Below are 15,782 nucleotides of genomic sequence, written 5' to 3'. Positions count from 1 at the left end.
TAATCAAAGCCAATTTAGTGCACACTTACTATTACTATTTATAGGAGTACTTGATATATATTAGCATATTAGCAAGGGAAACAGTTCAAATAACTAAATTAATTTTGCCAAATTTAAATAAATTTTACCAAATTTAAATTAATTTTACCAAATTTAAATTAATTTTACCAAATTTAAATTAATTTTATCAAATTTAAATTAAATTAACCAAATTTGAATTAAATTAACCAAATTTGAATTAAATTTACCAAATTTGAATTAAATTTACCAAATTTGAATTAAATTTACCAAATTTGAATTAAATTTACCAAATTTGAATTAAATTTACCAAATTTGAATTAAATTTACCAAATTTGAATTAAATTTACCAAATTTGAATTAAATTTACCAAATTTGAATTAAATTTACCAAATTTGAATTAAATTTACCAAATTTGAATTAAATTTACCAAATTTGAATTAAATTTACCAAATTTGAATTAAATTTACCAAATTTTAATAAATTTTACCTAATATTAGATAATTTTAAAGCTACCTAATTAATTTTCAATTATTTAAAGCTACGAAAATTTTAATTTAAGTGTTATTAAATGAAGTTATAATCTCAATTTAGTTAAATAATATAACGGTAATTTTTATCTTAAAATAGATTCCAATCAAACATGAGTTAAATTCAGGTTTCATATTTGAAGTAATATGGAACAAATTTCGCCAAACATCCTCATATCTCTTTATGCACAATCAATCAAAACCTCTTAGAAAGTCTAGATTCAAAAACCAAGTTGCGACCCTCGGATTGACAATTTAACAAGAAACCAACGCGAAAAAAAAACACCGAACATTACCTAGTTCCAAAACTGTTAAATAGATTGAAAATCTCTTTCAAAAACCTGACGCGGAATACTTGAACGTAAATAATTAAATCAACGGAGTTCTGTTAATATTCGGAGCCTTGGCCAGGGGTGAAACAACCAAGCCCACATTCAGCCCTTTTTGGCAATAATGGAAAGTTTAAATTAAAATACTTCGGGCCATATTACGCCCGATGTAATTTAAGTGCCAATCCAAATTTTAGGGAGAGGAGAGAGAGAGAGAGAGAGAGACTTAGATTGTAGAAAATAAAAGGAAGAAACTCCTGTTTTTACTTTCCATAAACGGTGGAAAAAATTTCCGCTCCAGTTTCGATGTTGGTGTTAAAATAGAAAGTATCTCCGAAGGAGGGACTCGGGGGTAGTTTGACAACGATATAAAACGAGACTGCCGACCGAAGACCGATAACATATCAATAATTTAACTCGGCGTGGAAGGTTCTAACCACCAAAATGGTAAGTTTGTATCGAGTTATTTTGTTTCTTTACAAAGAAATAAAGATTTACTTAATTGTACTTGGTTTCTTCAATAGTTTGCAGCTGTCATTTTCTGTCTCGGTTTGTCCGGCGCCCTGGCTGGAAACTTGGGTTTCGGGTACGGACATCTATTGACCCCGCAAGAAATCGTGGCCATTGACGCCTCCCTGGCCCTTCACGGATTTTCCAAGCCTGGCAGCTTGTCCGTTAAGTCCGGACCCGGATTGGCTGATTTGATTGGTTTGGGTCATGGCTTGGGTCACGGCTTTGGTCACGGTTTGGCTCTGGGCGGACACGGGCTAGGATACGGCGCTCCTCTTCTGACCAACACTTACGTCGGAGCTCCGGTTCTCGCGGGAACCAAGTCAATCCACTCCGGTCCTATCCTCAGCGGCCCGATCGTGTCCACTCCTGTCATCCACAAGACCGTTCAAGCAGCTCCAGTACTGGTCAAGTCCGCGCCGGTACTTAGCGCTCAGGTTCTGCACCAACCGATTGCTGGCAAGTTGGTCGGCGGTGGAGCTATCCTCGGAGCCCAACTCATTTCGAACCCACTAACCTACGCCTCTCCATTGAAGACCGTGGTCTCTGCCCCGTTGAATTACTTGGGTGTTCCAGCCTACAAGTCCATCCGAACGGCGCCAGTCGCTATTAGAACCATCCAAGCCGCTCCGCTGGCCGTCAAGTCCATCCAAGCTCCATTGGCCTTGTCCTACGCTGGACCAACCTTGGGTCTCGGGGCCTACAAAGGACTCGGGCTCTCCGGGCTCAGTTTAGCCGGAATCGGATGGTAAACATTTTCATGGTAAGGACAAAAGTACTAATATTTAATACAGATTTATAATATTTATTTATCACTTTCTTAATAATTAGTAGAATTAACCTTTCACTTTACGAGAAGCTTATAACAGTAGCGGCGCTAAGGTTTTTTCACAGGTGGGCTAATTATTTTGTGGCCCCTAAGAATTTTGTGGCCCTTAGCGGGAACCTTGTATTGACCATATTTCGAAAAAGTGGTGAAATCGAAAAAACCCAAAATTATCCAGTAAGCGAGAAGAGCAAGGTCGTTTTATTGTTGCGGCTCTCGTCGCGTTTTCTGGATCCCCTACTGACCTTGTATCTGACCTTGAGGGGACACGTGGATTCCTGGGATATTTCCCTAAATTCCCATAAGCCCCTTTCTTTTCAACTTTCTCTCAATTACCGCTACCTTCCTCCCGAATCTATATGTTTATGGTCTACTAACTTTTTGAGTAAACCAATTGATTTTGAAAGATTTTTTCCAGAAAAACGTTTCTTCGCAATAAAACAAATTTCTAGAGATAATGAACATTCATAAATTAAAATATGGGGCCTCTTAATTATGAATATGTGGCCCTTTTAATATAAATATGTGGCCCCTCTCAGAAATGCAGGGGGGCTAAAGCCCACTTCAGCCCACCCTTAGCGCCGCTACTGGCTTATAAGCTGCTGGGTTTTCATGTGCAAAGCAGATGATTTGTTATTAGAAAACCCCACAAATCTTCTAAGCAGTCGAAAATTCAGCAGTTTTTGAACTTCTCGCGTTGACCACTACGTGGCTCTGTAAACTGAAAAGGTCAATTCTTCCAAATCCATTTTTCACTCAATATTATAATTGCCGTCATTTGAAATATTGGCGCAAAATTAATCTATATACATTATACAATATTAGAAAAATATATCAAAATTTGAATATCGACAATGGTTCGATTATATGAAATTTAAAGAAATGGGCTTTTGTACTTTCAGAAGGATAAGTGAGGCACTTCCGGCCTGTACAGGATGTCACCTTGTCAATATAGAAATCATCGTTCCTTGCCAGTAGATCACCCTTTTGTTGTTAATATCGTTATGACATCGTTGTAAATAAATTATTTTTCAAAAACCATAAAAGAAAAATGTGTCTTTTTCTATGCCTTAACTCATTTTAAAATACAATTATAAAAATTAAGATAAACATTTAATTTAATCTACCTATACGTTAGCGATTATCCAGATTTTCTTAATTTTATTAATAGGCCTACTAACATTTTTATTAATATCATTAATATTAACAGATTTATTAATTTTATTAAAATTAACAGATTTATTAATTTTTATTAATAATAGCATATTGATTAATACCATTAATTTGTTACTAGTATCATAAATTTTATTAATTTTATTAATATTATTAGTTTTATTAAAATCAGTAATTTGTGACAATCATAAATTTTTCTAAAATCATAATTTTTTTAATTTTATTAATATTATTAGTTTTATTAGTATCAGTAATTTGTGAAATCATAAATGTTTCTAATATCGTAAATTTATTAATATAAGATATTTTATTAAAATTAATATTACTGGCTATAACGTACCACGGATTAACGAAATCTGGATATAAATTAAGAATAAATTTGATAACCTATTATTTTATTTATACTCTAGTTTGCTTAGTCCTTAGATCATGGATAGAGTCACTAACATTATATTATGGGACAAAATTAAATGATAAAAAAATAATATAATGCACAAAATATTTGTGTAAATTATAAAAATAAAATTTTATGAAATCACGCAAAATTTAAAAAATAAATTATAATTTTCAAACATTCAAATATAACATTTTAGTAATAACTTTCTTAACATTAATTAAAGTACGTTCGCATAAAGGATATTTTTAAATTAATATCAAAAAATAAATCAATAAAATGAGCGTAATCTCATCCTGAATTTTAAAACGTAATCTAAAAATAAATACTTCTAAACTCGAAGCAAATAATATCGGGCATTTGTAGATAATCCATTTTCAAGGATCTAAAAATAACCCGCGCCGCCGTTTTAAAGAAGAAAAAAAGTAAAAAAACGTGAAACGCCCAAGAAAATGATATTGGCGGTAAAATATGCCCAGTGGCATCGAATCGCTTCCAAGTTCTACGACGGCGAGATAACGGGAAAAATCTTCCAACTGGAGGATACACGTCTTGATACGATGGCTTCTGGGCAAAGAAAGAACAGTATTCATTTATTACCCCCAGAAATTATTTCCAAGAATGGATTTATTTATGCTTAGAGATAATGACTGTGTGGAGACGATCAGCGGACATCATGCTCTCACAAACGCCCGGCACAAGAGGTGGGGCGAAGAGATACGTCACCCGCCTTTGCTTCTATTACGTCAGAAGACGAACCAATGAGATAACGAGCTAATTTTATTTTTTTACAGGGGGAAGGAACTTTATCTTGGAGCGTGAGGGGGACAACGAGCGACGCTAGAAATCGTCTCGACATATTCTCCCTCAGTAGAAATAGTCTTTGGTACTACCAGCGTGATCGCTTTGGGTAGGGCTGGCACGTATTATTTATAGAAATTTTGGTCGGTACGCGAGTCGGTGCGTTTGATAATAATAGGAACAATTGTCGGACACGTATTTACAGGCTACGAACGGAGAAAGTGGGCGAATTTATATTATTTGGGAATAATGTTTAAGAGTCATTTTTTAGCCATTACACTTTCCATTATCCCTCCCAGACATGGCCTCGAGATACGCTGCCGATTCTATCATTGTTATTACAAGACAATTGCCGTGTCGTGACTCGTCATACCTACGAATCTTGTAATTTCGTTTTGGGGAAGGGCTACTACCGTTTGGCCTCAGGCCCACTATTAGGGTGTAACTATAATCGGTACTAAATTAGTAGGATTTTAAATTTTTAATCGTGTTTTAATCATATTGAACGTGTTTTAATAATTTTAATCGTGGTTTAATCATATTGAACGTGTTTAAATTATTTTAATCGTGGTTTAATCAAATTGAACGTGTTTTAATAATTTTAATCGTGGTTTAATCATATTGAACGTGTTTTAATAATTTTAATCGTGGTTTAATTATATTGAACGTCATTAATTATATTGAGTGTGTTTAAATCATATTGAACATTTTTTAGTAGTTTTATCGAGTTTTAATCGTTAGAGGTCGGGGACGGTTAATCATTATCCATGTTTAAATTGATTTTTTTCGGGAAAAAAATGTAAACAAAGAAATTTACCGGTTAATATTTTGGAAAATTATTAAAAAACATGTATTATTCGTAAAATTTCAGCCTTTTATCGTAAAAAACGTCGTTTTTCCGATTAATTTTACAAATTTATCAAAAAATTAATCGGATAATACAGAAATATAAATTTTTTGATCAAAACATTTTACGAATAATTTTGAGAGCTTTATCTATTGAATAAAAGTTAACCATTCCCGACCTCTATTTATCATTCCATTAATATTAATAGTCATTTTAATAATTTCAATCGTGATTTTTACAAATTGAACTTATTTTAATCATTTTAATCAGGTTTTAATCATAGTGAATGGTTTATGATAATTTTTATCCGGTTTTAATGATATTGAAGGGCTTATAATAATTTTAATATGGTTTAAATCATATTCAATGGCTTCCAATAATTGTTATCTTGTTTAAATATTAATCAATGGATTTAATAATTTTAATCAGGTTTTAATAATAATTTCCATATTTAATTATGTATTTCATTATGTATTTCATTATGTATTTCATTATGTATTTCATTATGTATTTCATTATGTATTTCATTATGTATTTCATTATGTATTTCATTATGTATTTCATTATGTATTTCATTATGTATTTCATTATGTATTTCATTATGTATTTCATTATGTATTTCATTATGTATTTCATTATGTATTTCATTATGTATTTCATTATGTATTTAATTATGTATTTAATTATGTATTTCATTATGCATTTCATTATGCATTTCATTATGCATTTCATTATGTATTTCATTATGTATTTCATTATGTATTTCATTATGTATTTCATTATGTATTTCATTATGTATTTCATTATGTATTTCATTATTTATTTACTCAGTTAATTCTTCTTTTATTAGTGATATAATTATTTTAATCGTTATATAATTATTTTAATAGTGGTATAATTCTTTTATTAGTGATATTATTCTTTTAATAATGATATAATTATTTTAATATTGAAATAACTGTATCTATAGTGTTATAATTCTTTAAATAGTGATATAATTCTTTTAATAGTAATATAACTCTTTAAATAGTGAAATAACTGTATCTTTAGTGTTGTAATTCTTTTAATAGTGATATAATTATTTTAATAGTGATATTATTCTTTTAATAATGATATAATTCTTTTAATAGTTATATAATTATTTTAATAGTGATATAATTATTTTAAGTGATATAATTATTTTAATAGTGATATAATTATTTTAATAGTGATATAATTTTTTTATCATGATATAATTATTTTAATAGTGATATAATTATTTTAATAGTTATATAATTTTTTTATCATGATATAATTATTTTAATAGTGATATAATTATTTTAATAGTGATATAATTATTTTAATAGTGATATAATTATTTTAATAGTGATATAATTATTTTAATAGTGATATAATTATTTTAATAGTGATATAATTATTTTAATAGTGATATAATTATTTTAATAGTGATATAATTATTTTAATAGTGATATAATTATTTTAATAGTGATATAATTTTTTTATCATGATATAATTTTTTTATCATGATATAATTATTTTAATAGTGAAATAACTGTAGTGATTGAATTCTTTAATCGTCATATAACAATGCTAATCCTGATTGTTACATATATCATGATTTCATTTTTAAATCGCAATTTAGTATGGGTGAAATTACTTAAGAAGTGAGTAGGCAATTGGTTACAGCTTTTGAAGTAATAATATCCCGATAAATAAATTTTTCTTTTCTTTTTACGTATTACACAGAATAAAGGAAAATGATAATTGCTGAATAGAAGTATACTTACAATCTATCTTATTCATATCAGTATCACCCGGACAATGCAATCACTCGTAAAGATAAGACCTTTTGATTTTGAGCTTATTACAAGTGAACACCCCTAAAATAATCGAAATAAATGTCCCCGTAACTTTGGTTCTTCAGTACGAAATCATCCAGAAATTCACATTCAATAGGTATTTGAGTCTAATTATTTTCGCCTTTAAGGGGGAAGAATACAGTAAAAGCCTCTTTTTCGTTCAAGCTGAACGTTTCTGTTTTAACAATTACATCATTTAATTTCATATTAGGCTGAACCTTCCTCTAGTGCTTAAAATAATTTTGAGAATTATAATATTAATAGTTAACGAGATATAAGGTCCGAACTAAAGGGTTATTTGGGCGCTTGCCCAACTTGTTTAGCTCCGGTGGTCCGAATTAAAACTTAATAACTTTATTACTTTTAAATTAAAAATTGTCAAAATTATTTTAGTCACTAAACAAGAGGTTGATCTACACTGAAATATTAATTTTACAAGTTAAAATACAAAATTAAAAGAGTTCAGCTTGAAATAGCGCGAAAGTAGACAACGGCCACTGTAGTCTTCCCCCTTAATAATATGTCATGCCTATAAATAGTGTCAGAACTAAAAAATATCTTACGAGAAAAGTGTTTATCTTAATTAACTGATAATGTTATTCTCTGATTTTTCAAACAACGTTTTAAGAATAATAAACTATCTTTCTAAAACTGTTACATCGATAAAATATAGATATAAGTAAAAAATTAGTACATTTAAAATCGTTAAGGAACGTGTAAAATTTTGAGCACATTCAGGAAAATTGGATCAATTGAAAACATAATCAAACCTGTTAAGTTACATAGTTCAATTTGGTTTGGTACAATTTTAAATGTACGAATGGTGTTGAAAATGTCTGACATAGTGGTGCTTTCTATTTTGTCCGAATAATCATTTGTTTAAACTTTGAAAGAGTGGTTCAAATATCCAAAAAATATTTACTTTTTACTGTATACATTTTAAAGTTTTATCTTGCAAATTGATTGTAAGGACAATAAAAACAAATGTCTGGAGAGTATTAGAACAGTGTTATTATTTTTAGACGTAAACTAACTTTATTTAACCCAACCTAATCTAACCTAACCTAAGATAACCCAATTGAACCTTGCATAACCTAATTTAACCTAACTTAACCTAACATAACCTAAGCTAAAATAACCCAACCGAACCTTGCCTAACCTAATTTAACCTAACTTAACCTAACATAACCTAAGCTAAAATAACCCAACCGAACCTATATCAACCTAATCTTACATTGCCTAACTCAATTGAGGCTAGCCTAACCTAACTCAACCTAGCCTAATCTAGCCAAAACAACTTAACCTAACCTAAGCGATATTAACCTAACCCTTCCTAACCCAATCTTACTCAACCTAGTTCAATCTAAATCAACCTTACGAAACTAACGTTACCAAACCTAACCTAACCTAGCCTAAATCAAACTAAACTTACTTTTCGCTTTATAAAACCATTAAAAGAATTTTTTTAGAAAAAAAATTAAAATTGAACCTTTAATTGACAAAACAGTAAATTCGGACATTTGCCACTCCATTCGAACAAACTTGGATACATGCGACTGCTCCGTCCATTTTAGTAGCTAAGATGGAGACTTTTCTTGTAAGATTGTATTATAAACGTCTGATATTCGGTAGTAATTTTTAAATGATTAAAAATAAAACTATTTTCGTAATACGATATAGTACTTGTACTTAGTTATAAAAGACGATTCTGTCGGAGCGAATGGCTACCCAACTGACGGAAAGTGAAGTAGCGGAAATCAGACAAGCCTTCGATCTGTTCGACGAGGACGGCTTTTTGTCCGTTGAGCGCATAGGAAGCGTCATGAGCAGTTTGGGTCACAATCGGAGCGCCCAAGAGATCGAGGACATCATGTCGAATTGTAGCCTGGAAACTCCCGAAGGTCAAGTGACCAGCGTGGACTTTGCCCAGTTTCTGGCTTTGATCGCCGAGGACTTCCACAACTCGGCCTACGATCGCCACAAAGAGATGACCGCTGAAAAGGAGACGCAAATCAAGCAAATTTTCGGACTCTTCGACCACAACGATGACGGACACATCGACGCCTCCGAGTTGATTCGGGTCATGGCCCTGTTGGGTGACGAGATCACTGACCAAGAAGCCGAAAGAATGATCAAGGAAGCCGATCTGAACAACGACGGCAAAGTCAGTCTGGATGAGTTCTTGCTTATGATGGGCTCCTAGTCTCATTGACTTGTGTTTTGCTGTACATATTTCGCAATCTGTGACCTTAAAGGCCTAAGTTAAATTTTTCCGACTGTCACCCTTTAAATTTACTTTCCTTCCAAACAAATCCCCTGGTGGTAGGCCAACGTGTTCTGCTGTTAGCCCACCACCAGGGTATTTGTTTGGAAGGAAAGTAAATTTAAAGGGTGACAGGCAGAAGAAAACCTAGAATTTTACTATCACCAGAAGTGTATAATATCTTTTTTTAGACAGAAGTATTATATTCGTATACTGGTCATGTTTTTGTATTTTCAAAATATGTTTCTGAAAAAATAATTATCATTAGACCGGTTTCGTGTATGGGAAATTATTTCCATAAAAGTAAAGGCAGTATGGATTTATCCGGATAAAACTTCCGTTTTAACGGGTTAAATCTTGAATGAAACCACCATTAATAGAAATCTTATATCAGGCCGTAATTTGTATTGATGTTTTTTTGGAGACGATTCAAATAAGAAAGTTTTAGTTTCGTACTTTCATTATTGAAAGATTCTTGTTATTCATTTTTAATTCGAAATAAAATTTTAATTCGCTTGTTTTCATAGCTTTTGCATTTTAATCTATACTAAATAAAAACAGTTTTAAGCACGGATTTTTCAAAGTGATTAAATCCGGTTAAAATCAGTTGTATTAAATAATTTATTCAGCAATGCCAAATCAGAAGAAACTATATTTTAAGTACTAATTAAATTTAATAAGGATTATTTAAATTTATTCAGGATTAATTTAAATTTAATAAGGATTTATTTAAATTTAATAAGGATTTATTTAAATTTATTAAGGATTAATTTAAATTTAATAAGGATAAATTTAAATTTAATAAGGATTTATTTAAATTTATTAAGGATTAATTTAAATTTTATAAGGATTTATTTAAATATATTAAGGATTAATTTAAACTTAATCAGGATATATTTAAATTTATTAAGGATTAATTTAAATTTCATCAGGATTTTTTAAAATTTATTGATGACTAATTTAAATTTAATAAGGATTTATTTAAATTTATTAAGGATTAATTAAAATTTAATCAGGATTTATTTAAATTTATTAAGGATTAATTAAAATTTAATCAGGATTTATTTAAATTAATAATAAGGATTAATTTAAATTTATTAATAATAAGGATTAATTTAAATTTATTAATAATAAGGATTAATTTAAATTTATTAATAATAAGGATTCATTTGAATTTATTAATAATAAGGATTAATTTAAATTTATTAATAATAAGGATTAATTTAAATTTATTAATAATAAGGATTAATTTAAATTTATTAATAATAAGGATTAATTTAAATTTATTAATAATAAGGATTAATTCGAATTTATAAATAATAAGGATTAATTCAAATTTACAAATAATAAGGATAAATTCAAATTTATAAATAATAAGGATTAATCAAAATGTATAAATAATAAGGATTAATTCAAATTTAAAAATAATAAGGATTTTTACAAATTTAATAATAATAAGGATTTTTACAAATTTATGAATAATAAGGATTAATTCAAATTTATGAATAATAAGGATAAATTTAAATTAAATAAGGGTTAATTTAAATTTAATAAGGATGAATTTAAATTTAATAAGGGTTAATTTAAATTTAATAATGATTAATTTAAGTTTAATTTACACTAATAGTTCATGCAAAATCTTAATATATAATTATTATTCAATTAATAAAAAATCACTAACCCAAATTTTATTGGTACTGGTATGGTAGAAGAAAATACGATAATTTCAACTGAACGCCTTTAAAAGTATGGTTTTTTTAAAATTAATAATAATAATAATATTTATTATTGGTTTAGTATCTTTTCACCATCAACAAAATAGATGAATTCGCGAAAAATGTTTGGTTTCTGTAATTTAATGATTAGCTTCTTTTTAATTGGCTAAGATCTAAGTGTAGTATTTTCGAATCAACTGTTAAACATATCTCAGCAAACCCGCCATTGCAATTGGATCCATATATTCAATACATACTTCCAATAGTGGTTTCGTAGATTCAACTAAATCCTAGTCAATCCGACTATGCGGAAACAAACGTTGGACGTTATCGCTATTGTACAAGGATTCTTCATTACCCACGGATGTCAATCCCACAAATTTGGCACTTTTGACCGCCTATTTTTAACAAAATAAACGACCGCGGAATTACGGCGAATTTCACGAAGATAAAAAAAAGATAAGAATAACCATAAAAAATCTTCCTGGAGCTTCGAAGGCCATAGGGTACGATTCAATTGGGATAAAACCAAGCAAAGGCTTAGTAAAATAAACGCGAAAGTTCGCAATACGGCTAAGGCAGGTGAAATATCAGTTATGCCTTATCAAATCGGCCGTTAACATTACAAGAAATCAGTTCCGGTGGGTTTCAAAACAGGGACTTCTTATGTTGCGAAAAAAATATCTCTCGATAAAAGTGAAATCTTGACGTTTTGTAGAAAAACTTGGTCAGATAACGACGGCGGAAGGTAGTTCGAAATGGGTCGACAAAATGTCCGAGTTTTTACTAATAACTCGAAGCTTACGAACTGTCCGACTCCAGCGTCATAAATTATTAAGATTGTGGGTCTCGTGTTCTTTCTCTTAAAAGTCGTAAAAAATTGGCAACTTTCTTACTGTCGTAGCTTTACTTCCAAGGGTTGAATCGTTTTAGGGTATAAAAGGGGTTCCTACTCTCTAGGACGGCAGACACATCTCAACGCTTCCTCAGGACCATTACAGAGAGCCGTAACAAGTATTATCAAAATGAAATCCGCAGTAAGTTGTATTTGCTGGTGTTTCGTTGAATATCTAGTTTTGGGGAATTGACAATAGGTTAGAAAATGGCTAAGTTTGACTACTTTACGAAAAGTTATATTAGCTAAGTGGAATGGAAAGACAGTTAAACCAAGAATTAATTGAGGAACCTACAATCGCATCTTTATAGCGAAAGTTCGTCTGCTATAGTGCTATTCATTTGTCGTAACACACATCTATGTTTACGTCTTGTGATTAAAAAGCAGACTTTTTTACGCTACGAAGTATGCAAATGCTATTGTGCAATATTAGGTACCTGAATGCATTCTTGGCTATAATAATTATTGCAGTTCAAATAAAATTTGCTTTAGAAGGTGTAGACACTAAAACGAAAAAGCGTCTGTTACAACTGGATTTTAGCGTACTAGTGCCAATCCTCTATTTTATATTTAACCTGGTGAGATAAATAATGTTAATTCGTTAATCCACCATTAATATTGAAGTGCATACTTTCTGTAAATGTACATAACCTTGCAAGAAACGTTAGATCTCTACTATTTTTGGGAGCAGCTCTTCGGTGTCCCCTTTCCATAAAAACTTGTTGAGGTTAATGGTAAAATACTAAGAGTGATTTTGGGAAGCTGTTGACTCACGTGGCATCAATGACTTTCCACCAGCATTGTAACCTGGCCACCTGATTTAATTGCATTAAAAGTCGCTAGCTGACTTAGGCAGGTGGAGTCTTGGGTATTAGCCTAACTGATTATTATTTTTATATCAACAACTTAACTTTATGTAACGTTGCAGGTTGCAATCATCCTTTGCATGGCCGCCTCAGCCATGGCTGGAAACTTAGGCTTAGGTTACGGAGGTCTCGGAAGCTACGGTGGTCTCGGAAGCTACGGAGGTCTCGGAAGCTACGGTGGTCTAGGAGGTTACGGACTTGGAGGCGGAATCGCCTACGCCGCGGCGCCAGTCAAATCTATTCAGACGATCCAATCCGTCCCAATCATCCGTTCCGCCCCTATCATCCGGGCCACGCCCATCATCCAAGCCGCGCCAATCATCAGGCAAGCTCCCATCATTCAAGCTACGCCAATCATCCAAGCCGCGCCAATCATCAAGCAGGCTCCCATCATCCAAGCCGCCCCTCTCTTCGCCGCTCCAATCACCAGCGGCAAGAGCATCGGAGGCGGTTTGGGATACGGAGGATTAGGTGGTTTAGGATATGGCCTTGGTGGCCTTGGAGGCCTTGGAGGCTGGTAATTATCCACTACAAGTAAGTAAAACATTTTAAATTAAAACTTATTTTACCGTTTCATTCCCAATTAACTTTAATTTTATGAAAAACTTAAATAATGAATGTCCCCAATACCAGAGAGATTTAAATAGAGTATTCCACCAGATGGCGAACGTACCTTTTGCGCATTGGAATATGATTTTTAGTGGCATTTTCCGGTACAGCTTAGCTTTTTCCTTATTTAACTTTTCGTGATATGAAACCCTATACAAAGGTGGCTACATACATTTTACAGATTTCTTATAGAATTCTATAGAGACTTTATGGAACTCTATACCCTTCAAAGTTAAGAATTCAATAGAGAATTACGTAAAAATTATAGGCAATACCTACGCTATTCTAAGCAATGAAATTTCTCTAAAGGTATTTGCTTAAGAATGACTTCTGTTTGGTTATTTTAAAGATTTGGTTTACATATACTATAATCAAAATATATTTAAAGATACACTTTTATTAGAAACGTGTTGTACTGGCAACAACAGTAGAAAAATTCACGATCTCATCACCTAATTAATTATAACTTTATTTTTTTCAGATATCCTGTCCAATATTTCATAGCGTATATAATATAAGAAAAAACACAAAAATTATAAAAATAAATCTACTGAAAGCAATTCTTCAGAGATGATATCATATGTATATTTTGTATTTTAAAATAAGAGCATTTTTCAACGAATAATAAAACCGGTTTTTGTAAAATGCAAAACAAATGGTGTTACCGATTTCTTGTTGTTAGTCAAAACACATTAACAATCGTGAACAGACGATCTAGCGAAACATTTTGACCCTAATATAATATTTCTCTCGAGGGTGCCCGAATATATTAATTCTTTTATTATTTATGACTTCAAACGCCAACGAGAAAGTGTACGAAATTTGCGGCACGAACTTCACGCTAAAAACCAGGAAAATTTTAAAAACAAAACATAGTCCTTCGTGTGTCTTACAGAAATCAACCCCTCAATAAAAATAGCATTACTTTTCGACAGTATTAAAATTAACCGTATTTTTATATAGAATTCGATGAAAATATAAATTTAGCATTTCGAAACATAATATGGATTTTGTAAAAAAAACTATATTCGATGATCAATTTTTGAGGGTAATGGTTTACAATACGGAAACACGTTGTGGCTTTGTGTAGGTAATATCAGAAGTATATGAGAAGAGTATCTATTTAGGCTCAAAACTAGAACTGGGCACGGCGAGCCGATTTTTTAAAAGTCCTCGGTGGCGGCGTGAAGAAACAAATATTTATCCCCTTTTTGAAAATTTTGAAAAAAAAACAAGTTACGTAGAGCAACTTAAAAATATTTCTTCGGTAGGATCTAAATTTATCGCACCGAAAAGTAAATGACTTGGCGGCGGCGGTTGGACACCAGAGAAAATATCGGCGACGGCGGCGTTGGATAGGCGGCGCCATGCTCTACCTAAAACATAAAACATTCTTAATATCGCTTGATCAAAAGTGGATATGACTTAAAAAAGTCTCGATTTCGCCGTCGGCCAAGAAACGTGTTATTTCTACGGCTCTCCCCTCATAGGCGGATGAATACTATTTTCCCGCCAGAGTTGAAGCCGACTATCGCAGGTACAAACGACTTTATAGGGGTTCTGCCGTGATTAAAAAGAGTTCAATGAATTTCAGTCGTAAAATTCCCGATATCCTTAAAATTTACTTTCTAAAATTAATTGTTATTTCATAAATTCAGTTTTATTTATTATGTAAATAATTTTTAGTTTAATTGGTATTTAAAAATAACAGTTTGATCTCGTAATGCAATATTGGGCCAAGGCTTGACCGAACTGACTTTTCAGTTGCGCTTTTTACACTGTGTCGATTGTGGTTTTAATACAACTGCTAACTGGGCTGCAGTATTCTTTCGCGGAATTTAAATTTTCAAATTCTTATCTAAATTAACTAAAACTTAATTAAACTAACGCCAAACAGTTACAACCTCCCAATTTTCGCTATAATAATGAATAACACCGGGACCGGGTTGACCTTCTGACTGTACTTCTTTTCTTTAAAAATCACGTTGTTTCGCGATTCGAGTTCTTATTGGATAATAAAAATTAAGCGTTGTCTGCTATTATTTATGCTTAATAAATACCATAGCAAGCAACGCGAGAGCGAGACTTTTTGTATAAAGTCATATCCACCTTTGGCTTGACTAGTTATTCAAGATTTCATTTTTCAA

The 15,782-nt window shown here is 31.3% G+C and overlaps 3 protein-coding genes across 5 annotated transcripts; all 3 read left to right on the top strand.

Annotated features, from left to right (window-relative positions):
- The first annotated feature begins 830 nt into the window (after positions 1-830).
- LOC149951516 (uncharacterized) lies at positions 831-3,223 on the top strand. Its single transcript, XM_090170048.1, has 3 exons — positions 831-1,324; positions 1,402-2,150; positions 3,116-3,223. Exons 1-2 carry the CDS (start codon positions 1,322-1,324, stop codon positions 2,137-2,139), a joined length of 741 nt encoding a protein of 246 aa, XP_090026174.1. The 5' UTR covers positions 831-1,321; the 3' UTR covers positions 2,140-2,150; positions 3,116-3,223.
- Positions 3,224-7,295: 4,072 nt separating this feature from the next.
- LOC149951515 (calmodulin, striated muscle-like) lies at positions 7,296-10,076 on the top strand. 2 transcript variants are annotated; one of them, XM_090170047.1, is made up of 2 exons: positions 7,296-7,384; positions 8,981-10,076. In XM_090170047.1, exon 2 carries the CDS (start codon positions 9,008-9,010, stop codon positions 9,488-9,490), a length of 483 nt encoding a protein of 160 aa, XP_090026173.1. In that variant the 5' UTR covers positions 7,296-7,384; positions 8,981-9,007; the 3' UTR covers positions 9,491-10,076. The 2 variants fall into 2 exon arrangements, with proteins under 2 accessions (XP_090026173.1, XP_090026172.1); XM_090170046.1 differs by having other exon boundaries at positions 8,968-10,076.
- A 1,567-nt stretch (positions 10,077-11,643) lies between these two features.
- Positions 11,644-14,259, top strand: LOC149951514 (uncharacterized). 2 transcript variants are annotated; one of them, XM_090170045.1, is made up of 4 exons: positions 11,644-11,906; positions 12,199-12,302; positions 13,089-13,560; positions 14,117-14,259. In XM_090170045.1, the coding sequence occupies exons 2-3, from the start codon at positions 12,291-12,293 to the stop codon at positions 13,545-13,547; spliced, it is 471 nt and encodes a 156-aa protein (XP_090026171.1). In that variant the 5' UTR covers positions 11,644-11,906; positions 12,199-12,290; the 3' UTR covers positions 13,548-13,560; positions 14,117-14,259. The 2 variants fall into 2 exon arrangements, with proteins under 2 accessions (XP_090026171.1, XP_090026170.1); XM_090170044.1 differs by lacking the exon at positions 11,644-11,906 and adding an exon at positions 11,921-12,137.
- The last annotated feature ends 1,523 nt before the right edge of the window (positions 14,260-15,782 follow it).

Source organism: Leiobunum rupestre, chromosome 3 (assembly GCF_980474605.1).
Source record: "Leiobunum rupestre chromosome 3, qqLeiRupe1.1.hap1, whole genome shotgun sequence".
Lineage (NCBI taxonomy): Eukaryota > Metazoa > Arthropoda > Arachnida > Opiliones > Sclerosomatidae > Leiobunum > Leiobunum rupestre.
Note: the sequence above shows the minus strand (reverse complement) of the source record. Positions and strands in the feature narration are given on the sequence as shown.